The sequence below is a fragment of the Trichomycterus rosablanca genome, chromosome 3 (genome assembly GCF_030014385.1).
Source record: "Trichomycterus rosablanca isolate fTriRos1 chromosome 3, fTriRos1.hap1, whole genome shotgun sequence".
In the NCBI taxonomy this organism is placed as follows: domain Eukaryota; kingdom Metazoa; phylum Chordata; class Actinopteri; order Siluriformes; family Trichomycteridae; genus Trichomycterus; species Trichomycterus rosablanca.
The window spans coordinates 19,212,906-19,239,499 of record NC_085990.1 but is presented as its reverse complement, the minus strand read 5'-3'; the positions used below and the strand labels follow the sequence as shown (position 1 = coordinate 19,239,499).

Below are 26,594 nucleotides of genomic sequence, written 5' to 3'. Positions count from 1 at the left end.
CAAAATGTAATTGAAAGATTAAGGCAATCTGAACGAATCACTAAGGGTAAGGCTAAAAGCCAATAGTGAATACTCATGACTTTCCGTGCCTGATATGGCACTGCATTAAAAACTAGTTTGTATTGTCGTCAGCTTGACGAGTCAGCTTTTCAGATGTTATATGGAAATAATGTATGTTCCCATATGTTCATATAGTGATGAAGCGTCGCTCCCTACTCCCTCCTTTGGATTGCTATCTCATTTATAATAGTGGAATACCCTATGTAGTGCACTTCACAGGAACAACTGATGTGAATGGAATGCTCCTACAGAATTGGCGCTAATGATTGTAAGAATCGCTTTCTGAACCAGTCAGACCTTTTGATTTTAATTGTTAGTAAGAAATGCTGTTATTTGCATGTATTTAGTTTGCAGCATCACAGCTGATGTGTCAATGAAATGCTTAATTGGCTGTTAATGTTTTACTTCACAACCGAGAAAAATTTGGAGGTTTTTAATTATAAGCACATTTACAAACTAACGGATTATATTCCTAATGGGACAACACACGCTTATAAATTTAATAGCATCTGGAACAACATAAGCTAAGGTAAGCAGTGGTTATGGATTTTTTGCTGTGTTTTGTATTTTGCCCATTGTGCCGTAATTTGCAATGAAAACAAAAGATCAGTTTAAGCTTTTAATTGGTACCTAGGAAAGTAAAGGCACGAAGTAAAACGGCAAAATACAGTTGCTAATCTGTTGTTGTTTTTATCTGAACTTACATATTATTTGTTTATTTCTACACTACATTTCCAGTATATGTTTTGTGTATATTATATTGACTCGTAACTTGACTCGGACTCTAGCCTAAAGACTTGTGACTGGATTCGGACTCTAGCCTAAAGACTTGTGACTCGACTCGGACTCGTATTTTGTGACTTGTAAACATCTCTGATCTGTAGTTCTCAAATGATTATCAGAATTTGTATGAAAAATTTGACAATGACAAATGTCTAACTTTAAATACATAATTGTCATCATTGATTGTTAGCATTTCATATACTGTCCCATCTCTCTTGCAGATGTCTTAAAATACGTTTAAAAAGCAGAAGGGTTTTTTATGATATTAAAAAAGCCAAACCTATTTCAACCTATGTTTTATTTTAAAAAGTCTCAGTTTATGGTTCTCAAACTGTAGTATGAATATGTATTCCAAATGACCTTTGGCTAAAAATGTGCAGCATTAAATAAAGAAATACCTTGTAACTTGTACCTTGTCGTACCTTGTAACTCAACGTCCCCTAAACTCAAAATCCTTGAAACTCAACGGCCTTCGTGGATAAATTTGTACCTTTAAACTCAACATTTTCCTTAAACTCAACGTGTTCACCTTTAAAAAAAAAAATTATTTATTTAATTTCAAATTAACAATGAACAGCCGCTTTGTTCAGCGTTTTGCTTGAGCGGTGCAGTAAGACGTCATCAAAGTGCAAATATGTGATGAATCTGCATTTGTGTAAAATAACTGTCAAATTCACTTTGAAAGCATCCACATGCATCTGTGTTTAGCTGGATTTTTCTTCTGTTTCAACTTTAAACTTGTGTTACAGCTCGGGGTGCTGAGGAATTGTGAGAATCAGCTTTTAGTCTAAATCTCTTATCGTTAAAAAAAGCTTAATGTGACTTAATGTATTAAAATTATGACATAGAAACACCAAACTTCTCTTAATTATTACTGCTCATAAGTTCTCTCCACCAATGAAATTCCTCGCTCGTTTTAGTACAAGTCATGTTAAGCTTTTTGCAACAGTTATTGATTTTTAACTGTTTTTAATTGTATTTCAGTGTTTTTATATTATATTTTTGTTATTTTCAGTGTATAAGTGTCAAAAACAACCACATTATTTTACATTAGCCTAAAATATATGCAGTTCCACGGGACCATGGAACTCATTAACAGGTTTTCCATTCATCCTTATGGGAAAAATACCTTGAAATTCAACCACTCACGTCTTTTAAACTCACCGCCACTCTCAGAACCAATTGACGTTGAGTTTCAAGGTACCACTGTATTAATAATTCAAAATGTATGCATATGAATTGTTATTTGCACAATATTTTTATAAAGCATAGGAAATATATTTTTGAAGCATAGGAAAGAAGTTAGATGTGTAGCAAAGCAACTTCCAACTCTCTGCAGAACAGATAATCCCTGCTGGTTGTGTAGCCAAATTTATTCCTTCACCAAGATTCATTTCTTTTTCTTACTTGTTTTTACGCTACACATCAGCGCACAAACAACTTGGATCACTCACTTCTAGCTGATGTGCATTTTTGGACATGGTATCATTAAACCCATTTTCACTTCTCGCATGTGTTTTTGTGACAAAATGTAGTTTTGGAGACTCGTCTGAGATTCCTCTTGGTCATAGAAAGTCTAGTGTGTGACCCCCTATCACTGATCAATCATATAGTGTGAAAATCACAATGACCTAAAAGACTCCCGATTACAAGAGATCCAGTTGTGTAGTGTAAACTGTACAGCGACTTAAACTTAATGAAAGTCGTGTAGTGTGAACTTAGCATAAGGTAAAAAATATTAATGTTCATCTATTTAAGTTAATCACACACAGACCTTTCAGGCTTATTATTTCAAGGCCTTCTAATTTTGCTAGAAGCATTTAGCATACGTCAGATAAGACACACCTTTCGAGAATGAGTAATATAGCTCTCCATGTAACAGCTGATGTTGATGTCAATACAGGCAGCACTGCTAGTCATAGCAAGTGTCAAAAGCTTATGTGATTGTCATCAAAGCTGGGATTTCGAATACATCGTATCAAACCTCAGCTCTGCCATCTGGCTGGGCTGGGCGGCTATATGAACAACGTTTGGCTGTTGTTTATCCAGTTAGGGAGCCGGATAGGGACCTCATAACTGATACAATTACGACCTCTGCTGGCTGATTGATGGCGTCTGCACAGAGTAGAGGAATAATGCGATCAGGGTGTTGCTCTCCGTGCACAAGGCTGATCCTCCTTCATCCCACGGTAACATTGAAAACACATTGCAAATATTTTCTTTTTCAAACCAGACCCCAGGCAAAATTACAAATTCCCAGAATCCTCCCTTCACTGATTAGCTATGACTGCAATTATGGGTGCAAATGAGTTACTAAGGGTGGCACGGTGGTGCAGTGAGTAGCACTGTCGCCTCACAGCAAGAAGAGCCTGGGTTTCATTCCTTGGCATTTCTGTGTGGGGTTTTGCATGGGTTTTCTATGGTTGCCTCGGTTTTCTCCCACAAATCCAAATACATGCAGTCAGGCCAAATGGAGCTCCTAAAAATGTCCCTAAGTGTGAGTCTGTGTGTGTGTGTCTGCCCTGTGATGGACTGGCAACCTGTCCAGGTGTTTCCTGCCTTTTGCCCAATTAATTAGTCCCAACGTGACCAGGATAAAGCGACAGTAAAACAGACAGTAATTTAATGGATACATGAGACTGACACTAACAATCAATCCATCATACAAGTTAATAACAAGCCAACCAGGAAAGATCATAAAGAACCAAAAAGTCACGCAGGTGATCGGAAACATAACAGCATGTCACCAATAAACTTAATAGTCCATTACACATTAATGAGTGCTTAAACTTTATTTAAACGAGTCCGAGACGCATGTAAGTCGCACACACAGCGACTTCAGACTCGACCCGGACTCCTTTCAGTTGACTCAGACTTGATTCATGACTCGCAAAAAAATGACTCGTAAACAACAAGATTCCCTAGCGTCAGCATGTGTGAACATTAGTTACATGTGACAATTATATATATATATCTACTTATTATTATAAATATTCTGCTCCCTAATAATGCTCCGGCCGTCTTAACCCGCAACGCACGCAATGGGTAAAGGTTACAGCTAGCTTCCGGCGTAGTGATGAAGTGTCACACCCTACTCCCTACACAGTTTGAAGTTCACTTCATTTGAACATTTTCGTTACCTTTGGATTAGAATCTCACTTAAAATGGTGGAATACCCTACGTAGTGCACTTCACAGGAACAACTGTGGTGAATGGAACGCTCCTACAGAATTAGCGCTAATGGTTGAAAGACCGCTTTCTGAACCAATCAGACCTTCTGATTTAAATTTTTAGTATGAAATGCTGTTATTTGCATGTATTTAGTTTGCATCACACAGATGATTGTCAATGAAACGCTTGATTGGCTTTCTAACGAGTTAGAGTTTTACTTCACAACCAGGAAAAGTTTGGAGGTTTTTAACCCTTTGATGCACAACCTGGGTCAAAAGTGACCCAACTGAGTTTTTATTTTCTATATCTTTGCAATAAATTAATTTCGTCATTCAAGCTTCCATGAATTTTTCAATTAACTTGTTTTTGATCATCACAAATCCTTATTTCAGTTTTATATTTTTTGCTTTTTTAATAAAAATCATTTTTGTATCACTACCCTTCTAATGCACAACACGGGTCAAAAATGACCCTTATGTATTTACTATGGAATTTGACAGAAACTACTGACATTTGTAAGTGTTTGTAGTCAAAAACATATTTACTGATCTTTTGAAAGACAACCAAAGATTAGGCTCTTGAATCTTGAATATGTCCAATACTATTTGCTTGCTAGCTGTTTACATATTCTAGTATAGATAGCTTTTATTAGCTAAGACAGCAAATACATGAATAACTGACAAATGTGCATATGAAAATATTGTTGTGCATTAGAAGGGGTTTGCTTAGCTTGTGCATCAAAGGGTTAATTATAAGCACATTTACAAAATAACAGATTATATTCCTAATGGGACAACACAGGGTTGTAAATTTAATAGCATCTGGAAGAACATAAGCTAATGTAAGCAGTGGTTATGGATTTTTTTGCTGTATTTTGGATTTATTGCACACTTTTGTTTTGCAATAAAAACAAAACGTATCAGTTTAAGCTTTTAACTGGTACCTTCTTGTTACGGAAATTACATTCATTCGCGCAATGAATAGGAAAGTAAAGGCACTAAGTAAAACGGTAAAATACAGTTGCTAATCTGTTGTTGTTTTTTATCTGAACTTATTATTTGTTTATTTCTATGCTACATTTCCAATATATGTTTTGTGTATATTTTATTGACTCATGACTTGACTTGGACTCTAGCCTAAAGACTCATGACTTGACTTGGACTCTAGCCTAAAGACTCATGACTTGACTTGGACTCTAGCCTAAAGACTCGTGACTTGACTCGGACTCGTATTTTGTGACTTGTGAACATCTCTGATAAACAGTGAGCAAAACCACTTAGGACTTCAGCATGGATGTACATCTTAAAGAGTCGGTAGCAAACAGTTCATCACACGTGCTTACTAAACATTAGCTATGACTGCAATTATGGGTGCGAATGATTTTGAAGACACAATCATAGAGCCTTTTTTCAAACTGTTGACACAAAGTTTAAGCAATTTAGACACAAAATTTAAGTAAATTTAGGGCTTATTCCTCATTATTAACAAATACCAGGGCTTTGGCTAGTTAAAGATATTTGAATTGTTCATTGTATATTACATTGTGAAAAATAATGACAGCTCTTAAAGAAGAGAGCATTTCCGGCGTTGTTTGAGTGGAACAATTTCTCAGTCCCACTTTCAAGACCGGAGGTTTGGGAGAGGAGAAAGCGACCAGAGGAGGATGGCACACCTGTTAAGGAGGCTGATATACTCAGTGAGGACCATGACTATGCTTCAGCTCTGGATTCAGATGTTGGTGTTTTTACTAGATATGATATCAACATGTATGTTGACCGGTCAATGTGTAAAGACACAGTTGACATATTAAAGCTCCTGACGTTACTAGTGTAGTTAATTTAACATTATAATAAGAGTTTTATCATTATACATGAAACACAAAGCAAAATATCCACATGCTGACACAAAACAGCTTATGTTTGTCCTCAGAAATACATGCGCATCAGGAGTCTCAGTTTGGTGTGAAAGAGAGCACTTTCAATTCAGATCAAGTGTCAGCTGCTTGGAAATGAATTTAAATAGCATTTTTAACCGAGAGCATTAACTGAACAATGACGTATTTGTTGGTCAATCATTAACATTCCTCTGCAAAATCAAATCATAATGACACATCAAGTTGCCATTAGTTTTCAGTACTAGTACTACTCAATAAACAATTGAAATATCATTTACAAAAGTAGCCGAAGCCCTGGCGTCAGTTAATAATGAGGAATTAGCACTAAATTTACAACCTCAAATCAGAAAAAGTTGGGATAGTAATTAATAAATTATATAAATTATATATGTGTAAGAAGACACACCCACCCACACATAGTCCGGCCCCCACCCTGCAGATACGGTGGCCAATTAGTATCTGCTGCAGGCACTGCCAATTATGCCCGCTAGATGGCGCGCAGCCGACCGGTGGCAATCCTGAGTTTCGAACCGAGGAGTTCAGAAACTCAGTGCAGGTGTGCAAGCGGAATATCCCACTGTGCCACCTGGGCACCTACTGTGTATTATGTAAGTAATGTGTATTTACTAAATGTAACATATTGGGGATATATATCCATGTTTACAATAAATTTGGGATCCCAAATGCTATCAGTTAATGTTTATAGCATGCTAAATGCAAAAGCTGTGCACCTAAATGCGCACAGAAGTTAGGGTGGCACGGTGGCCCAGTGGGTAGCACTGTCGCCTCACAGCAAGAAGGTCCTGGGTTTGAACCCCATGTGGGGTGGTCCTTTCTGTGTGGAGTTTGCATGTTCGCCCCATGTCTGTGTGGGTTTCCTCCCGGAGCTCCAGTTTCCTCCCACAGTCCAAAGACATGCAAGTGAGGTGAAGTGAAGATACAAAATTGTCCATGATTGTGTTTGATATTTAACTTGTGAACTGATGAATCTTGTGTAACGAGTAACTACTGTTTCTGTCATGAATGTAACCAAAGTGTGTAAAACATGACGTTAAAATCCTAATTAATAAATAATCAGTGTGTTAACATATTTCCATGTGCAAAATCAACAAAATATGACATTCGACTTTAAGCTGGATTGATATGTCTAGTTCACCCATGGGAAAGTCTTGAAAGATCAAGAACGGCTTCTTTTGACTAGCCCCGTGATAGCTGCTAACAAGGGAGGTTTGGGAAAAGGAATGCAAAATATTTTTAACTCTTAACTGACATGCTAATAACAACTTAATAACATATTAAAAGGGGTGTCTACATACTTTTGGTGTACAGTGTGAATAACATGAGCAGAGCTGGATCAGCATTCAGAATGTAGATTGTATACAGATGTTTTGGTAACATAAAGGACAAGATCATAACAAGCTTATTAGAATAAATGTATTTAATTCCACTGCAGTTAAATATTCAGATGTCATAATAAAAAATGTAAGCAGATGTGAACACCTCTTTGTTTGTTTTTAATGCAATTTATTGTTTCTCTCTTCACTGCTTTGTTTCTTAGGGGTCCATCTATGCCCTCTCCATAAACTGCCTCATCAGCTTCTCCACTGGCTGTCTACTCATTCTAATAATCGCCTTCCATTATAAAGACATCCGGGTAAGTGATACCCTTTGATCTCCTATCCCAATATGGGACAGGTTTCGCCATACCATAACAAACCGGGTGCCTTAGTCTGTTTATTTAAGCAGGGAAGCAAGTAATTAAAATCTGATTAAAACAACTGATGGCCGCTCAGGTGGTGCAGCAGTTAAAACACACGCTGAACACCAGAGCTGATATCTCGAATACATCGTATCGAGTCTCAGCTCTGCCTGCCGGCTGGGCTGAGCAGCCACATGAACAACGATTGGCCTGTTGTTCAGACAGGGGTGGGGTATTAAAGCCGGATATGGGTCTCTCTCATAACTAATGCAATTATGACCTCTGCTGACTGATTGATGGCGCCTGCACAGAGACGGGAAAAGAGTGCTGTCAGGTTGTGTCTCTCCGTACACAATGTGCGGATCTGCATTGCACTCGTCAAAGTGTAGGTGACAAAATGCATCTGGCTGCTGCCCACGTGTCGGAAGGGGGTGTGGGTTAGCTTCGTTCTGCTGAATCAGAGTGGTGATCGGCATTGGTGGAGTGGAAGCGTGACGCAATCGGGCAATTGGACGCGCTAAAAGGGAGAAAAAGGGGATGGTGTCACAGTGAGTCTCACTTTACCCTCACAGCAATAAGGGCCTGGTCTCGATTCCTTTCTGTGTGGAGTTTGCATGTTCTCCCTGTGTCTGCATGGGTTTCCTCTGCGTGCTCCATTTTCCTCCCACAGGTCCACAACACATGCAGTCAGGTTAACTGTAGCTACTATTTGCCCTAAGTGTGTGTGTGTGTGTGTTTGCCCTGTGGTGAACTGGCGACCTGTCTGGGGTGTTTCCTGCCTTTCGTCCAACGAATCAGATCCACTACAACCTTGACCAGGTTAAAGCATTGGTAGTTAAAACATACAATGAATTAATTCATTCATTCATTAATAAAATAGGTAACTTTTTAATACATCCGAAGTTGACAAATTGAATTTGACAAAGATGTACTAAGCTTTATGTAAGACTGTAAAAATAGGTAGTTTGACTGCACTCATTAAACCAAGCCACAAGCAACATGAAGTATAACTGAATAGCAACTTGTTTTGATTGCATCAAATTAGCTGCCAGCAAGGGAGGTCATGAAAGAGGGATGCAAAAAAAAACATTAAAATATTAAATACACCACTGAGCTACGGTATATCAACAAGGCTTGAGGCTTTATTAAATGAAAAACATCTTGACATGTCTGTAATGTAGAAAAGTTACTTAAAGAGCATAAGAATGAGCATAAGTCCTATTTTTGAGTCTTGACTTATTTTAGCTATTTACTTTATTGACCCCTGCTGCTTGCCTGAAACCATGACTGGCTGAGAGAGGCCACTGAGTCACCATAGACCACTGAAGTCGTGTCGTCATTTTGTAGTCCACGCCATGTTGCTATGCCCATATTTGGTAACCCGGGTCTAAGAGAAATTTGGATTGGGAAAAATGAATGGAGATGTCAAAATTGCCTCTCTCGCATCCTGTAGTCATAAAAATTTTTCCAAAGCTGTTATACTGTATTTTGTTTTATGGACATTCTTCTGTCTATTATCACTGGATCTTCTGAATTATGAAGTCGTTAAAGAGTCAAAATATGAATATTTGTACATCTAAGCTAATGCTACTGCGCACTGAATTGATGTCACTAGACTGGAAGCCTCTTAATTTTTTCTTTTATAAGCCTCTTAAATAACCGCACGAAGCAGCGCGATTCACCAGTGTAACAGTGCAGTGATATTCACAAGTTTTAGTTTATATTTTTAGTAGCTAGCTACATTAAAATAGAAATCAAGGATGGTTGGGTGTTACACCTTTGGTTGCAGTCACCAAACTGGAGGTATTGCGGGCTGCTCATTGTAGTTCAGTGACGTCTAGTTAATGCGCAGTAGCATTAGCTTTCGTGTAGCATTATTAGTATTACGACCCTTTAACAACCTTGTAATTCAGAGGATTCCCCCCCGCCCATTCATTTTTGCCATAGGAAATTGGGTTTAGACCCGGGTCTCCAAATATGAGCGTAATGAGGACTACAGAATGACGCACGACTTCAGTGGTCTATTGAGAGTTGAATTTGTATATGAATCTTTGCAGTGGTGGCCTAGCGTTTAGGACTTTTGACTAATTATAAATTAATTCATTTATTCATTGTCTTTATTACCATCGTTTATCCTATTCAAGGTCACTGTGGTTTGATTTGCTGACTGTATATTATTATATAAATTCAAATCCAATGTTGTGGCAGCAATTTGAAAAAGGCCCTTTTCTTGTCTAGCATGACTGTGTCCTTGTGCACAAGGCAAGGTCTAGTAGGACACCTCTGTAGTGAACTGGAACTTTGATTGTAAGCTAGGCCTTAATGGCCACAGACACGTAGGCACACTCCAAAATTGTGAAGCCTTCACAGTAGATTGTGTACTGTTATTACTGCAAATGAAGAACAACTTCTTAATGTCATTGGCTTTAGAATGAGATGTCCAACACACTTATTGTCAGGGGCCACACACTGACCATTTAGTCATATAGTGTAATTGTGCATGTGAATTTACAGATTTAGAAGAGAATGGTTGAAGGCCAGTTGTGAATAATTAGTGCATGTATCTGAACCATGGTTTAGACATTAATGGATTTAGTAGTAATAGTAGTTGTAATAGTAGATGTATAAGTAATAGTAGACATAGTAGTAGTAATAGATGATTTGGTTGTAATAGAGTTGTAATAGTAGATGTATAAGTAATAGTAGAGGATTTAGTAGTAACAGTCATTGTAATAGTAGCTGTATAAGTAATAGTAGATGTAGTTGTAGTAGAAATAGTTGATTTGGTTGTAATAGTAGTTGTAATAGTAGATGTATAAGTAATAGTAGAGAATTTAGTAGTAATAGTAGTTGTAATAGTAGACGTATAAGTAATAGTAGAGAATTTAGTAGTAACAGTAGTTGTAATAGTAGACGTATAAGTAATAGTAGATGATTTAGTAGTAACAGTAGTTGTAATAGTAGATGTATAAGTAATAGTAGATGTAGTTGTAGTAGAAATAGTTGATTTGGTTGTAATAGTAGTTGTAATAGTAGATGTATAAGTAATAGTAGAGGATTTAGTAGTAATAGTAGTTGTAATAGTAGATGTATAAGTAATAGTAGAGAATTTAGTAGTAATAGTAGTTGTAATAGTAGATGTATAAGTAATAGTAGAGGATTTAGTAGTAATAGTAGTTGTAATAGTAGATGTATAAGTAATAGTAGAGGATTTAGTAGTAAAAGTAGTTGTAATAGTAGATGTATAAGTAATAGTACAGGATTTAGTAGTAATAGTAGTTGTAATAGTAGATGTATAAGTAATAGTAGAGAATTTAGTAGTAATAGTAGTTGTAATAGTAGATGTATAAGTAACAGTAGAGAATTTAGTAGTAACAGTAGTTGTAATAGTAGATGTATAAGTAACAGTAGAGAATTTAGTAGTAACAGTAGTTGTAATAGTAGATGTATAAGTAATAGTAGAGGATTTAGTAGTAACAGTAGTTGTAATAGTAGATGTATAAGTAATAGTAGAGGATTTAGTAGTAACAGTAGTTGTAGTAGTAGATGTATAAGTAATAGTAGAGGATTTAGTAGTAATAGTAGTTGTAATAGTAGATGTATAAGTAATAGTAGAGGATTTAGTAGTAACAGTAGTTGTAATAGTAGATGTATAAGTAATAGTAGAGGATTTAGTAGTAATAGTAGTTGTAATAGTAGATGTATAAGTAATAGTAGAGGATTTAGTAGTAACAGTAGTTGTAATAGTAGATGTATAAGTAATAGTAGAGGATTTAGTAGTAACAGTAGTTGTAGTAGTAGATGTATAAGTAATAGTAGAGGATTTAGTAGTAATAGTAGTTGTAATAGTAGATGTATAAGTAATAGTAGAGGATTTAGTAGTAACAGTAGTTGTAATAGTAGATGTATAAGTAATAGTAGAGGATTTAGTAGTAACAGTAGTTGTAGTAGTAGATGTATAAGTAATAGTAGAGGATTTAGTAGTAATAGTAGTTGTAATAGTAGATGTATAAGTAATAGTAGAGAATTTAGTAGAAATAGTAGTTATAATAGTAGATGTATAAGTAATAGTAGAGGATTTAGTAGTAACAGTAGTTGTAATAGTAGATGTATAAGTAATAGTAGAGGATTTAGTAGTAACAGTAGTTGTAGTAGTAGATGTATAAGTAATAGTAGAGAATTTAGTAGTAATAGTAGTTGTAATAGTAGATGTATAAGTAATAGTAGAGAATTTAGTAGAAATAGTAGTTGTAATAGTAGATGTATAAGTAACAGTAGAGGATTTAGTAGTAATAGTAGTTGTAATAATAGATGTATAAGTAATAGTAGAGAATTTAGAAGAAATAGTAGTTGTTATAGTAGATGTATAAGTAACAGTAGAGAATTTAGTAGTAACAGTAGTTGTTATAGTAGATGTATAAGTAATAGTAGAGGATTTAGTAGTAACAGTAGTTGTAATAGTAGATGTATAAGTAATAGTAGAGAATTTAGTAGTAATAGTAGTTGTAATAGTAGATGTATAAGTAACAGTAGAGAATTTAGTAGTAACAGTAGTTGTAATAGTAGATGTATAAGTAACAGTAGAGAATTTAGTAGTAAAAGTAGTTGTAATAGTAGATGTATAAGTAATAGTACAGGATTTAGTAGTAATAGTAGTTGTAATAGTAGATGTATAAGTAATAGTAGAGAATTTAGTAGTAATAGTAGTTGTAATAGTAGATGTATAAGTAACAGTAGAGAATTTAGTAGTAACAGTAGTTGTAATAGTAGATGTATAAGTAACAGTAGAGAATTTAGTAGTAACAGTAGTTGTAATAGTAGATGTATAAGTAATAGTAGAGGATTTAGTAGTAACAGTAGTTGTAATAGTAGATGTATAAGTAATAGTAGAGGATTTAGTAGTAATAGTAGTTGTAATAGTAGATGTATAAGTAATAGTAGAGGATTTAGTAGTAATAGTAGTTGTAATAGTAGATGTATAAGTAATAGTAGAGGATTTAGTAGTAAAAGTAGTTGTAATAGTAGATGTATAAGTAATAGTACAGGATTTAGTAGTAATAGTAGTTGTAATAGTAGATGTATAAGTAATAGTAGAGAATTTAGTAGTAATAGTAGTTGTAATAGTAGATGTATAAGTAACAGTAGAGAATTTAGTAGTAACAGTAGTTGTAATAGTAGATGTATAAGTAACAGTAGAGAATTTAGTAGTAACAGTAGTTGTAATAGTAGATGTATAAGTAATAGTAGAGGATTTAGTAGTAACAGTAGTTGTAATAGTAGATGTATAAGTAATAGTAGAGGATTTAGTAGTAACAGTAGTTGTAGTAGTAGATGTATAAGTAATAGTAGAGGATTTAGTAGTAATAGTAGTTGTAATAGTAGATGTATAAGTAATAGTAGAGGATTTAGTAGTAACAGTAGTTGTAATAGTAGATGTATAAGTAATAGTAGAGGATTTAGTAGTAATAGTAGTTATAATAGTAGATGTATAAGTAATAGTAGAGGATTTAGTAGTAACAGTAGTTGTAATAGTAGATGTATAAGTAATAGTAGAGGATTTAGTAGTAACAGTAGTTGTAGTAGTAGATGTATAAGTAATAGTAGAGGATTTAGTAGTAATAGTAGTTGTAATAGTAGATGTATAAGTAATAGTAGAGGATTTAGTAGTAACAGTAGTTGTAATAGTAGATGTATAAGTAATAGTAGAGGATTTAGTAGTAACAGTAGTTGTAGTAGTAGATGTATAAGTAATAGTAGAGGATTTAGTAGTAATAGTAGTTGTAATAGTAGATGTATAAGTAATAGTAGAGAATTTAGTAGAAATAGTAGTTGTAATAGTAGATGTATAAGTAATAGTAGAGGATTTAGTAGTAACAGTAGTTGTAATAGTAGATGTATAAGTAATAGTAGAGGATTTAGTAGTAACAGTAGTTGTAGTAGTAGATGTATAAGTAATAGTAGAGAATTTAGTAGTAATAGTAGTTGTAATAGTAGATGTATAAGTAATAGTAGAGAATTTAGTAGAAATAGTAGTTGTAATAGTAGATGTATAAGTAACAGTAGAGGATTTAGTAGTAATAGTAGTTGTAATAATAGATGTATAAGTAATAGTAGAGAATTTAGTAGAAATAGTAGTTGTTATAGTAGATGTATAAGTAACAGTAGAGAATTTAGTAGTAACAGTAGTTGTTATAGTAGATGTATAAGTAATAGTAGAGGATTTAGTAGTAACAGTAGTTGTAATAGTAGATGTATAAGTAATAGTAGAGAATTTAGTAGTAATAGTAGTTGTAATAGTAGATGTATAAGTAACAGTAGAGAATTTAGTAGTAACAGTAGTTGTAATAGTAGATGTATAAGTAACAGTAGAGAATTTAGTAGTAACAGTAGTTGTAATAGTAGATGTATAAGTAATAGTAGAGGATTTAGTAGTAACAGTAGTTGTAATAGTAGATGTATAAGTAATAGTAGAGGATTTAGTAGTAACAGTAGTTGTAGTAGTAGATGTATAAGTAATAGTAGAGGATTTAGTAGTAATAGTAGTTGTAATAGTAGATGTATAAGTAATAGTAGAGGATTTAGTAGTAACAGTAGTTGTAATAGTAGATGTATAAGTAATAGTAGAGGATTTAGTAGTAATAGTAGTTGTAATAGTAGATGTATAAGTAATAGTAGAGGATTTAGTAGTAACAGTAGTTGTAATAGTAGATGTATAAGTAATAGTAGAGGATTTAGTAGTAACAGTAGTTGTAATAGTAGATGTATAAGTAATAGTAGAGGATTTAGTAGTAACAGTAGTTGTAGTAGTAGATGTATAAGTAACAGTAGAGGATTTAGTAGTAACAGTAGTTGTAATAGTAGATGTATAAGTAACAGTAGAGAATTTAGTAGTAACAGTAGTTGTAGTAGTAGATGTATAAGTAATAGTAGAGAATTTAGTAGTAACAGTAGTTGTAATAGTAGATGTATAAGTAATAGTAGAGGATTTAGTAGTAACAGTAGTTGTAGTAGTAGATGTATAAGTAATAGTAGAGGATTTAGTAGTAATAGTAGTTGTAATAGTAGATGTATAAGTAATAGTAGAGAATTTAGTAGTAACAGTAGTTGTTATAGTAGATGTATAAGTAACAGTAGAGAATTTAGTAGTAACAGTAGTTGTTATAGTAGATGTATAAGTAATAGTAGAGGATTTAGTAGTAACAGTAGTTGTAATAGTAGATGTATAAGTAATAGTAGAGAATTTAGTAGTAACAGTAGTTGTAATAGTAGATGTATAAGTAAAAGTAGAGGATTTAGTAGTAACAGTAGTTAGCATTTGCATTTTTATTTTATTTGCATTTCCATAATGTCTCAACTTTTTCTGTTTTAGGGGTTGTACATTTAAGAAATAAATTCATGAGGCCCTTATAAGTGATTGATTTTTTTGGTTACCTTAAACAAGTTCAATAAATTAAATTGGTTTGTCAATTTAGCTCATTACACACTATGCCACTAGTGTTTAAAACATAAAATACAAAAATACAAGTTGAAAACATAAAAGGTAAAATGAGATTCATGGGAGAATAGCTAGAAAGAAAACCACTCCTAGCAATGAGGAACTTCAGTGCTATTTTAACATAAGCAAATTAGCACCTGGATGATCCCCAAGTCATAATGTTTTATGTACAGACATATAAAAATTTACATTTTCTGAGCAGGTCTCATTTTAGGGGGTGAAAAGCAAACACAGCATTTACATTTTCAGCATTCAGCAGACGCTTTTATCCAAAGCGACCTACAGTACTGTGACAGTATATTGTCTAAGCAATGGAGGGCTAGGGGCCTTGCTCAGGGGCCCAACAGTGGCAACCTGGCAGTGGTGGGACTTGAACCAGCGACCTTTTACTTACTAGTCCAGCAGAGGTGGAAAGTAACGAATTGCATTTACTCGCGTTACTATAATTGAGTCGTTTTTTGTGTACTTGTACTTTTAAAAGTAGATTTTACAACCAGTAATTTTACTTTTACTTAAGTATGTTTTGTATTAAGAATTGTAATTCGCTACATTTTAAATAAATGTAAAAAAAAAAAAGAAAACAATAAAAAACTCGACATCAAACCGGCCCGTTAGGCTGTTTGATCCGGCCCGCTGAGCATTTACGACATTGTTCTTTAAAGTAGCGCTTGCGAACTGAATCACTGAGTTAACGAGTCAGAAACGACTCACTCCGTTTCATTATGATGTTTTGCATAAACAACTCTATGAATCGGTTCATTTGGTAAAGAGATTCAGATGTATAAACCAATCAGAGCTTCAGAATTTACATTCTGGGTGGAATTTCAATCTCTTTCTTCATTGGTTGTTGTATAAATGACAGTTTAGTGAACGAATCACCAATTTAAGCTTTTTACTGGGAAAGCCGAGAGAATAAATGATCTACAATAGTTTTTATTAGTTAGGTGGATAAAACAGTTGGGTATGGATTTAAATATTCTGGAAACATACAAGATGGTCTTATATAAAGTGGATTATATCCCTAATAGAACAACACATGGATATAGATCAGGTAAGCAGATAAGTGGTTATAATTTTCTGCTGCTGTGTGATTGATCTACGTCGCGGTTCTGCTGTTTACGGTACGCTTTCATTTTGCAACAATAGCAAAGCAATATGAAATATTGTGATTTTTTATGTTCATTTATTTGAGTATTTATTTAAGTAAAACGGACAGCATGAATGTGATTGTGAGATTCTGCTGGTTTGTTTTTGATTTTGATCATGCCACCAACCCGCCAGCCCAGGGTGTTCCTTATTTCCAGTTCTGAAAGTTGGCAACCCTAGTTGACACTATTGACCTGAACCAAGTTAGTTAGCGTCAAGTCCAACAAGCTATAAAATAATGCTAACTTTAAACAGCGATTTATTGAGGATAAACAGAAATAATGCTGTTTTGAATTTATAACAGCAGTTGCAGTCTGTTAGGTGTGTAGAGTGGTTAAATCCACACATGAACTGCTAATATGCACTGCATGCTGGTGATCTGTGTGTAGTCTGCTGTATCATTCATCTATGAACTTCTGTTGGAAAATGATGTCCCTCCTTCTGTTAAAAAAGTAACGAAGCAACGTTTACTCTGAGTACATTTTAAATGAGTTACTTTTTACTTTTTACTTGAGTAGATTTTTAGACTAGTAATTTTACTAGTACTTAAGTAAAAAATCATCAAAGTAATAGTACTTTTACTTGAGTACAATATTTTAGTACTCTTTCCACCTCTGTAGTCCAGTACCCTAACCGCTAGGCTACAACTGCCTATCATTTCACTTCAGTTCTGTTCAATTTTGAAATTCATTTATTCATTCATTCATTGTCTGTTTTACCACTGCTTTATCCTACTTAGGGTCACAATGGGTACAATTCACTGCTAGAAAGGCAGAAAGCACACCAGATAGGTCACACACACACACACTCATAACTAGGGGAACTTTTAACTTGACTGCATGTCTTTGGACTTTGGGAGGAAACCGGACCACCCCGGAGGAAACCCAGTCAGACACGGGGAGAACATGCAAACTCCTTACAGAAAGGATCCAGACCGCTCCACCTGGGAATCCATCCCAGGACCTTCTTGCTGTAAGGCAAAGGTGCTACCCATTGTGCACCATGCCGTCCTCTATTTAGAAATTCCTAATAAAAATGTAAGGTCATCTGTCTGTATGCTGAAGCTTAGGTATAATTAAAAATTATTAGCCACTCAGGTGGCGCAGCGGGGATGGGGTTTCGAATACATCGTATCGAATCTCAGGTCTGCCTTCCGACTGGGCTGGGCGGCTGCATGAACAACGATTGGCTGTTGTTCATAGGGGTAAAATTTCGGATCATAGATCCTCATAACTGGTGCAACTGCGGCCCCTGCTGGCTGACTGATGGCGCCTGCACAGGGCTGAGGAATAATGCTGATGGGGGTGTGGCCCTCCGTACACAATGCCCGTCAGTGTATGAACTTGACTCATGCAGATGAAAAATGCAGTCTGTACTGACTGTACGTGCTGGAGGGGGCGTATGTCAGTTGAGAGGCGTCCTCAGTCGGTGAAGGGTCGAATCAGTATAGAGGACGCAATCAGGGTAATTGGACATGACTAGATTAGGGGGAGAAAAATTGGTGGGAAAAAAAGGGGAAAAAAAAAAATTATTTAGAAAGTCCTAATAGAAATGTAAGGTCATCTGTTTGTATGCTGAAGCTGAGGTATAATTAGAAATTATTTAGAAATTCCTAATAAAAATGTAAGGTCATCTGTTCGTATGCTGAAGCTGAGGTATAATTAGAAATTATTTAGAAATTCTTAATAAAAATGTAGGGTCATCTGTTCGTATGCTGAAGCTGAGGTATAATTAAAAATTATTTAGAAATTCTTAATAAAAATGTAAGGTTATCTGTTTGTATGCTGAAGCTGAGGTATAATTAGAAATTATTTAGAAATTAGCTCTACTTTAATGGGGATAGTTTTGGAATCGAATGTCCAAATTAATGGTCGTGTGTCTACATATTTTTGGCTTTATTGTGTATTTTAGATATTGAAAACAAATGAAAGAAGATTATTTATGATTCATCTGCTTCTTCTACTTCCTAGCTCTTCATCATAGATCACAACCAGGTGGACTGGCGCATCGCCATGACCACCAACAGGGTGCTAGGCATCTCTCTAGAGTTACTGGTGTGTGCCCTCCACCCAGTGGGAATCTACATGGGCCCACTGGTCTCATGGACAAACTCTTCCACTTCCTTCTCCCCCTTCATCTCGACACCTCTGTGCTTCTGTGGGAGTCCCATGGAGCCGTGGTTGGAGCTGGAGCTGCTGCTGTCGGCGCTGATGTTCCTGCGACTGTACCTGGTTCACCGGGCCATACTGCTGCACAGCAAGGTTCTGCTGAGCGCCTCATACAGGAGCATCGGATCGCTCAACAACATCAATTTCACTTTCCGCTTTGTCCTCAAGGTACTCATGAACAAGTACCCAGCCCGCACACTGCTGGTTTTTATCATGCTCTTCTGGCTTTCCTCCGCCTGGATGCTACGGCTGTGTGAGAGGTAGACCACACACACATTCACACACACACTCATATTTTCATACTTGTACATGAACATGTTCATGAGCACACCAAGCCGCCGGGCACCAATTCATCCTCCCATCTCTGTTGATGGTCAATTTGAAGTCCTGATTCGGAAAAGAGTATTTAGTAACAGAGTCGTTATAAATAGATCCATTTCAGGACCGCAGACAAATATTCCTTTATTTCCTGCCAACTTAGCGTAGATGCTTCAGTTCTGATGAAAATGTGTTTTTTTGGTGAGGCCCACAAAGAGGTGAATGCTATTTTTGCATGAAATAGAAAATGAACAGAACAAATCAGACCCAACACCCAGTTAGTGCACAGAAAATATAAAGAATATTAAACAAATTTTGTCTTTTTCAGTAATTTGATTATGCTGATGTGGACCAGGACCAAAAGACGACTTTATTTAAAAATAAAATACTTAAATAGGCTTGGGACATACAGTCAAGCCGGAAAGTTTGACACCCCTTTCACCTTCTCCACGTTTTATTACATTACAGACTCATTCTATAATAGATTGAGTTCTTTTTTTTTGGCCTTAAACATCTACACACAATCACCAATAATTACAAAGTGAAAACAGGGTTGTGAAAATATGCAATTTTATTTTACATTTTTGCCCATGCCTCTTGGCATATCCTTGCAAGCTCCGTCAGGTTGGATGTGGAGCGTCGGTACACAGCCATGTTCAGCTCCTTCCACAGATGTTCGATTGGATTCAGGTCTGGGCTCTGGCTGGGCCACTCAAGGACATTCACAGACTTTCTCCAAAGCCACTCATTTGTTCTCTTGGCTCTGTGCTTTGGGTCGTTGTCATGTTGGAAGGTAAACCTTCGCCCCAGTCTGAGGTCCAGAGCGCTCTGGAGCAGGTTTTCTTACTTAGCTGTGTTCATCTTTCCCTCTATCAGGACTAGTCGCCCTGGTCCCACTGCTGAAAAACATCCCCACATCATGATGCTGCCAACGGCATGCTTCACTGTAGGGGTGGCATTAGCCAGGTGATGAGCGATGCCTGGTTTCCTCCAGACGTGACGCCTGGTATTCAGACCAGAGAAACTTGTTTCTCATAGTTTGAGAGTCCTCTAGGTGCCTTTTGGCAAACTCCAAGCGGGCTAAGGAGTGGCTTCCGTCTGGCCACTCTACCATAAAGGCGTGATTTGTGGAGTGCTGCCTGGATGGTTGATCTTCTGATAGGTTCTCCCATCTCCACAAGGATACACTGGAGCTCTGTCAGAGTGACTCTTTGGTTTCAAACTTCTTCCATTTATGAATGATGGTGACCACTGTGCACTTTGGTACCTGTAAGGCTGCAGCAATTTTTCTGTACCCTTCTCCAGATCTATGCCTTGACACAATCCTGTTTATGAGGTCTGTAGATAATTCATTTGACCCCATGGGTTGGAGTTTGCTCTGATATGCACTGTCAACTGTGGGACCTTATATAGGCAGGCGTTGGCAATCCTCAATCATGTCCAATCAGTCTAATCAAGTTTATTCATGTAATAGAAGCCATTATTATTATTATTATTATTATTATTATTATTATTATTATTACAAAAAGCTAAATAAATAAATGAAATATAACATTTCCCGGAGCTCCCGAAGGAAACCCACGCAAACATGGGGAGAACATGCAAACTCCACACAGAAATGACCCAGACCGCCCCACCTGGGGATCAAACCCAAGACCTTCCTGCTGTGAGGCGACAGTGCTACCCACTTAGCCACCGTGCCACCCAAATTCCTTCAGTCACACTCCAAAATCTTATGGCAACCTTCACAGAAGAGTGGATGCTCTGTGGGGCAAACCAATATTAATGACTTTGGTTTTGAAATAGGATGTTTATCAAACTCATGGTCAACTTGTGGCTATGTACTGTAGATCAGTTTACAAATCCGGCTCTGGTGTCTTACTCTACAGGCAGGCGCAGGTGGAGACGGGTGGCATGGGTACAGCTCTCTGGCTTATCGCCATCACCTTCCTGACAGTAGGCTATGGAGACGTGTCGCCTAAGACCAGCTGTGGAAAAGTGGTCTGCCTCTTCACTGGTGTCATGGTAAAATCAATACAAGTCTTCTGTACTCTTTTATATACTCTATTTATAACCGTTGCTAAAATTACAGTTTTGTGGCTTACAGAAAAGGTACATTGTATGATTTTCTCCCTTAATTTGAGGCCCCTTGGGTGGAATTTTGGTTAATATGTTTTGCTCTTTGTATCCTGGTGTCTGGTTTGGCACTATCTACACAAGTGAGAAACAATTATTAAATAAATGTCAGTGAAATAAAATGTGGACACTGAGTTCAAAACTGAGTTCAACGTGTATAAATAATATGAAATAAATCATGTGCTTCAAACTTTTTGAGAAAGGCCCTTTACTACAGGGAGATTCACTTGAAAGAGGCCCCGAATATTCTGTAATAACTCTCGCTAGGATAAAGCAATCTGAACAAAACGTGCAATATGCTCCTCAGTATATGGATGCCCATGCGTCAGAGCGTCGGAAGTAGGCGCCATTGCGACATTTAACCTCCATTTGCAAAGGACCCCTTCACTCAGTCACTCGACTTCTCATCAGGATGGTGATGTACAGTATTGAGCAGCGCGTCTTCATGGTGCAAATCTATTGGGTCACCAATTTGTTTGAGCGTTTAAGCCTCACACTGTGGAAGATTTAAAGGAAAACATTCAGCGTGAAATTGCTGCTATTCCCCCCAATATGCTTGCTGATACGTTCAGGAACATGGAGCACTGCATGGAAATGTGTCTGGCAGAAGATCACTTCCAACACTGCATGTAATGCAATCGGTTACACATACGTCAAGGTATGTAGTGTATTTTTTTTGGTTCAGATTGCTTTATCCTAACGGGGCCTCTTTCGAGTGAATCTCCCAGTACAAGCATTACTGTCCAGTAACCTGTACCAAGCTCTGATCCTAAGCTCCTGAGCAAATTTGACATTAATTGTGATGCTGATTGTGAGCCAGGCCTTCTATTTCAGCACCATTCAGCAACCGACCTCCTCACAATGCTGTTTGACTAAATGGTTACAGAGACCCACATACACAGTACGAATGTTTGTGGTAAGCCTTCGTAGCAACAAGTGTGAATAAATGGCAATGGTTTTCAAATGGGATGTCCAACAAGCCTTGGTTAGGTGTCAACATACGTTTGGCCATATTTTCATATAGGTTTCATATAAGACCAAGAACCATAGTTAACAGAAAATATTGTTTTTACATTATTTTTTATTAAGGGAAAGGCAACACCATTTGAAACTAACTGGCCCTGTGTGAAACAGTAATCACCCCCCCCCCCCCACCTTAATAACTAATTTTCATATTAAACACAAGCAACAACTGTAAAGAACTTCAGCTACCTAGAGTTTTGTCCTGCATTTCTCTGCATAGTTGTTTTATTTAGCCATATTGTAGGGCATTGAACTGCCCCTTTAAGGCCAATCACATAATCTCAACAGGTTTCTATTATTTAAAAGCCTCATTTTGGTTTCTTTTAAGCCAAACCAGGTGCAATTGCTCTTATGCTATAAAAAAGGCCGTACAATAAATAGGGGCAAGCCATAGCCTAGTGGTTAAGGTACTGGACTAGTAAACCGAAGGTTGCTGATTCAAGCCCCACTACTGCCAGGTTGCTTCTGATGAGCCCTTAAGCAAGACCCTTAACCCTCATTTGCTCAGACTGTATACTTTAACTATGATGTAAGTCACTTTGGATAAAGGCGTCTGCTAAGTGCCGAAAATGTAAATGTTATGCTTGCAACAGTATGTTACTGCAGGCATCATGTACCTGTACAAGAACTGGAAGTGAAGTCAAGGAGTAAACAAAGTTCACTGCTAGGACCAAAATTTTATCTTGTTTGGTTTTAATCTAAAAGACAGTAATCAGTCAATTACAAGGTAACAGTCATGTTTAACATAAAGCAAAAAACTGTAATTATCAGATGACTAGAATGTCAGCTCCAAAGAACCAATGAGAGTCATGATTTGGACCTGACCTGGCTTGTTGGAAGCTCCATATACTGAGGAGCATATTGCACATTGTTTCGTTCAGATTGCTTCAGTTATTAGATAGTTATTACAGAATATTCGAGGCCTCTTTTGAGTGAATCTTCCTGTAGTAAAGGGCCTTTCCCAAAAAGTTTGACGCACATGATTTATTTCTTATTATTATACAAGTATGAATGATTGGCAATGGTTTTTAAATGGGATGTCCAGCAAGCCTTGGTTAGGTGTCAACGTACATTCGGCCATATATTTCCTGATTGTTTTTCCTTTTTGCCTGTCATGCAGGTTTTTTTACATCTTTTTACAAGTTTCATATAAGACAAAGAACCATAGTTAACAGAAAATATTGTTTTTACGTTATTTTTTATTTAAGGAAAGAAAAACGCTGTTTGAAACTCAACAACAGCAACTAATTTTTCATATTAAACACAAGCAACGACTGTAAAGAACTTTAGCTACCTGGAGTTTTGTCCTGCATTTCTCTGCATAGTTGTTTTATTTAGCCATATTGTAGGGCACCCTTTAAGGCCAGTCTCATTGTCTCAACAGGTTTCTATTATTTGAAAAGCTTAATTTTGGTGCAATTGCTCCTGTTCTTCCAATAGTATGTTACTGCAGGCATTGTGTACCGGTACAAGGATTGGAAGTGAAGTCAAGGAGTAAACACAGGTCACTGCTACATTTACATTTTTGGCATTTAGCAGACGCCTTTGTGCAAAGCGACTTACAGCACTGTGACAGTATACAGTCTAAGCAATTAAGGGTTAAGTGCTTTGCTCAAGGGCCCAACAGCAGCAACCTGGCAGTGGTGGTGCTTGAACCAGTGACCTTAATCACCTTAACCACTAGGCTACAACATCCCTGCTAGGATAAACATTTGACCTTGTTCAGCTTTAGCTTTAATCTAAAAGAAAAGAAAATAATCAGTAATTTACAAGGTATGACATAAGGCAAAAAAAGCTGTGAATCCAGAGCTTCAAAAAATGTTAGATGACTAGGATGTCAGCTCCAAAGAACCAAGGAGAGTCATGATTAGAGTGACAAGGCTTTCGCGTTTTGGTTTTTTTAAATACGTAATACATACACTGGGATGTACTCGGTCCAGATACAGGTATGAAACAATAGGCAAACAAAACTGTTCCCCTTTTATACTCAAATTAAATTAAAGAGGGAATTAATGAATTAATTAACATGAATCGGGTAACTGGACGGCATGAATGACAGTTTAAGTAGAGAGTTAAGGTCAATAATTTATCTGTCAGTGGTCCATGTTGCTTGCTCTCCCATCACCACTCCTGGTTTCTGATCTGAGCTGATAAGCCGGTGCAGTCAGACGACAGGAGTGTGGGGCTCGAGCCAGACACAGACACCTCCCTGCCCAAGTGGAAAATAATCTTTCACTCCTCTTACTCTCCCTCAGACTATGTTTTTATAAGTGCTTTTTTTTTCAGGGAAACTTTCAACCATTGCCATTTTTAGGTGGTTTATTGCATTTGGCAGAAGTGAATCTGGTTGGCGTGCCAACTTGAGTTCAATTCTTGGAACATACAGGAGAAAAAATACCCTCATCTAGTCGGAATAATAAAAGTGGGCTAATGAGAGGGGCCTTGCATAGCCCTTTCACCTGTTAGAAAAAAAAAATCTGCTTGCCTAATTTTACATTTGCTATTTAAAATTTTATTCTGAATCACTTTTATCACAATTCTTAAAATATTTGGTTTGCCACTTTTTTCAGCCTGAATTTTTGACATTTTTAATTTCTATGAGGTTAAAAAATTATAGGATGTAACATGATGGAATATTTCTGACCCTAGAAAGTGGCACTGGTCAAAGACAGAGGCACAGGGGTAAAGGTTTAGAGACACACTGGATTGGGAGAGGAACTAGCACTAGTTTAGACTTGGGAACTGGGACTAGGACGGGAACTGGGACTAGGTCAGCAGCCTGATACAATATAAAGGCTAGTTCTTTATTAGAGACAAGTTTCCCTCTGGGACTCACACATTTCTCTTTGGGATCAATAAAGTGATCAATCTTCTTCTCTAATATAATCATTAGGGATTGGCACTGGATTGGAGACAGGGAGAAACAGGGACAGATGTCGGATCAGAGACAGGACCAGGGATTAAAGACAGTTGTTGAATCTTTTTGCCCACTTGATTTGACAGAGGCCAGTGGGAATACACTAATTAGCTAAAACAATAGGACAATGTGCCTGAAATGCTCTCAAAACATATCTGACCTACAGAGACCTGGACTCCATAAGACCAAAGGGGTCTTGTGTCATTTGGTACCAGGATGTTACCGTCAGGTCCTTTAAATTTTCTATGTTGCAAGGTGGGTCGTCGTAAGATTTGTCCTAGGAAAATAGGATTTGTAAGTCCAGCCTTCTTCCATTGCCCTGATGTCCAGTTTTGATGCCTTTGTGCCCATTGTTGGTGCTCTCGATTAAAGACAAGAGAGGCTTGCGACAACGCAGCCCCATACACAGAAGGGTTTAATGCACTGCCTTGTCATACATTTACTTCATCTCTTCTGTTGGTCCTTACCAGATGTTTTAGCCTTTTGTCCTTTGGCATCAATGAGTCTAAGATGCCCATCAATGTTTCAGCAGTTTAAGGATTGTCCCTTCTATCACTAATGTTGGTGGGTATTTATTACAGTGGTCTTTAAGCACCCCCTGCTGTTTCAGAGATATTTTAACCCAATCGTTTGGCCATACCAGTTTGATCTATGGTCATGTACCTGACCATAACATGTACAGTTGTCATGAAATACGCATTGCCATGCCCATTTTTGAGGGATGGTCTTATAGTTTTAGATTACATTATGTTTTTTGAAAGTTTGGCATTATTTGCAGTGATGTGACAGTGGCCATTGGGACTATTGATTTTGGTCAGTTTGCACTGGCTTTAGGTGTTGGTTCAGGTTTGTCTTTAGAAGCAGACAGCAATGACCAGTTAGAATGTAGTTGGTTAGGGTGAGTTTGCCCATTTGGTTCATGTTCATAAGTAATTGAGACGAGATTTCTGGGTTGTTTTAGGCTTATGGTGGAGGGCAGCAAAGGCAGTGATGTGACAGTGGCCAGTGCGACTATGGTTGAGTTTGTTTAGATCCATTTGCCTTGGCTACATCAGTTATTGGTGTATAGGTTTGGAGGCAAAGACAGTAATATGCCAAAGTGGGCAATGGAAATATAAGTGGATATGGTGCATTACATCCATTAGCCCTAGTTTTAGGTGTTTGCAGGTTTGGTTGATGAACCAATTGATTATGGCAATGAAAAAGTGACCAGTGGAAATGTAGATACCCAAGTTGGGTTTCTAAATTGGTTGAGGTAAAGTACATTTGCCCAGGCCTTCAGGTGTTTGTGGTAATTTTTTAAATGGGGAAGTGGTAGGACTGGTCAGGGAGACTGTACTTGACTGAGCAAGGGTTTTGTATGACATCAGTAGAGCAACATATAGGGCAACATATAGGACATTATTTACAGTAAGTGTCTATAATCTGATGCAGCATTTGTTTCCACCTAGTCTGTGCCATTTGTTTTGGGGAGGTGTCCACATAACTGACATCCTTTGTAAAGTGTTAGCATATCCCAGGAAGGATGTGCTTCCTCCTTGATCACATGATAATATTCTGCATCATTCCGCATCATCAAAGCAAAATAATAACCACAGAATTCTTATCAAAAATTTACATTATTTGGAATATAAAGTATGTACACACCTGAGCAAAATATGTTGGACAACGCATTCCAAAACCAAAGGCAAATCCAAAGTAATATGGAGTTACCCCCTTATAGTGGCTATAAAAGCCTTCTCTCAAATGAGTGGCCCTTGTGAGGCTGGGTACTGATGCTAAAC

At 37.0% G+C, this 26,594-nt stretch overlaps 1 protein-coding gene across 1 annotated transcript in view; it reads left to right on the top strand.

Moving 5' to 3' along the window:
• The window catches only part of kcnn4 (potassium intermediate/small conductance calcium-activated channel, subfamily N, member 4), a 73,879-nt gene that overhangs the window by 35,025 nt on the left and 12,260 nt on the right, over positions 1–26,594 (top strand). The window contains exons 2-4 of the mRNA XM_062991637.1: positions 7,467–7,562; positions 18,219–18,676; positions 20,624–20,774. Of these exons, the coding sequence (XP_062847707.1) occupies positions 7,467–7,562; positions 18,219–18,676; positions 20,624–20,774 (705 nt within the window). The remainder of the gene's footprint in view (positions 1–7,466; positions 7,563–18,218; positions 18,677–20,623; positions 20,775–26,594) is intronic.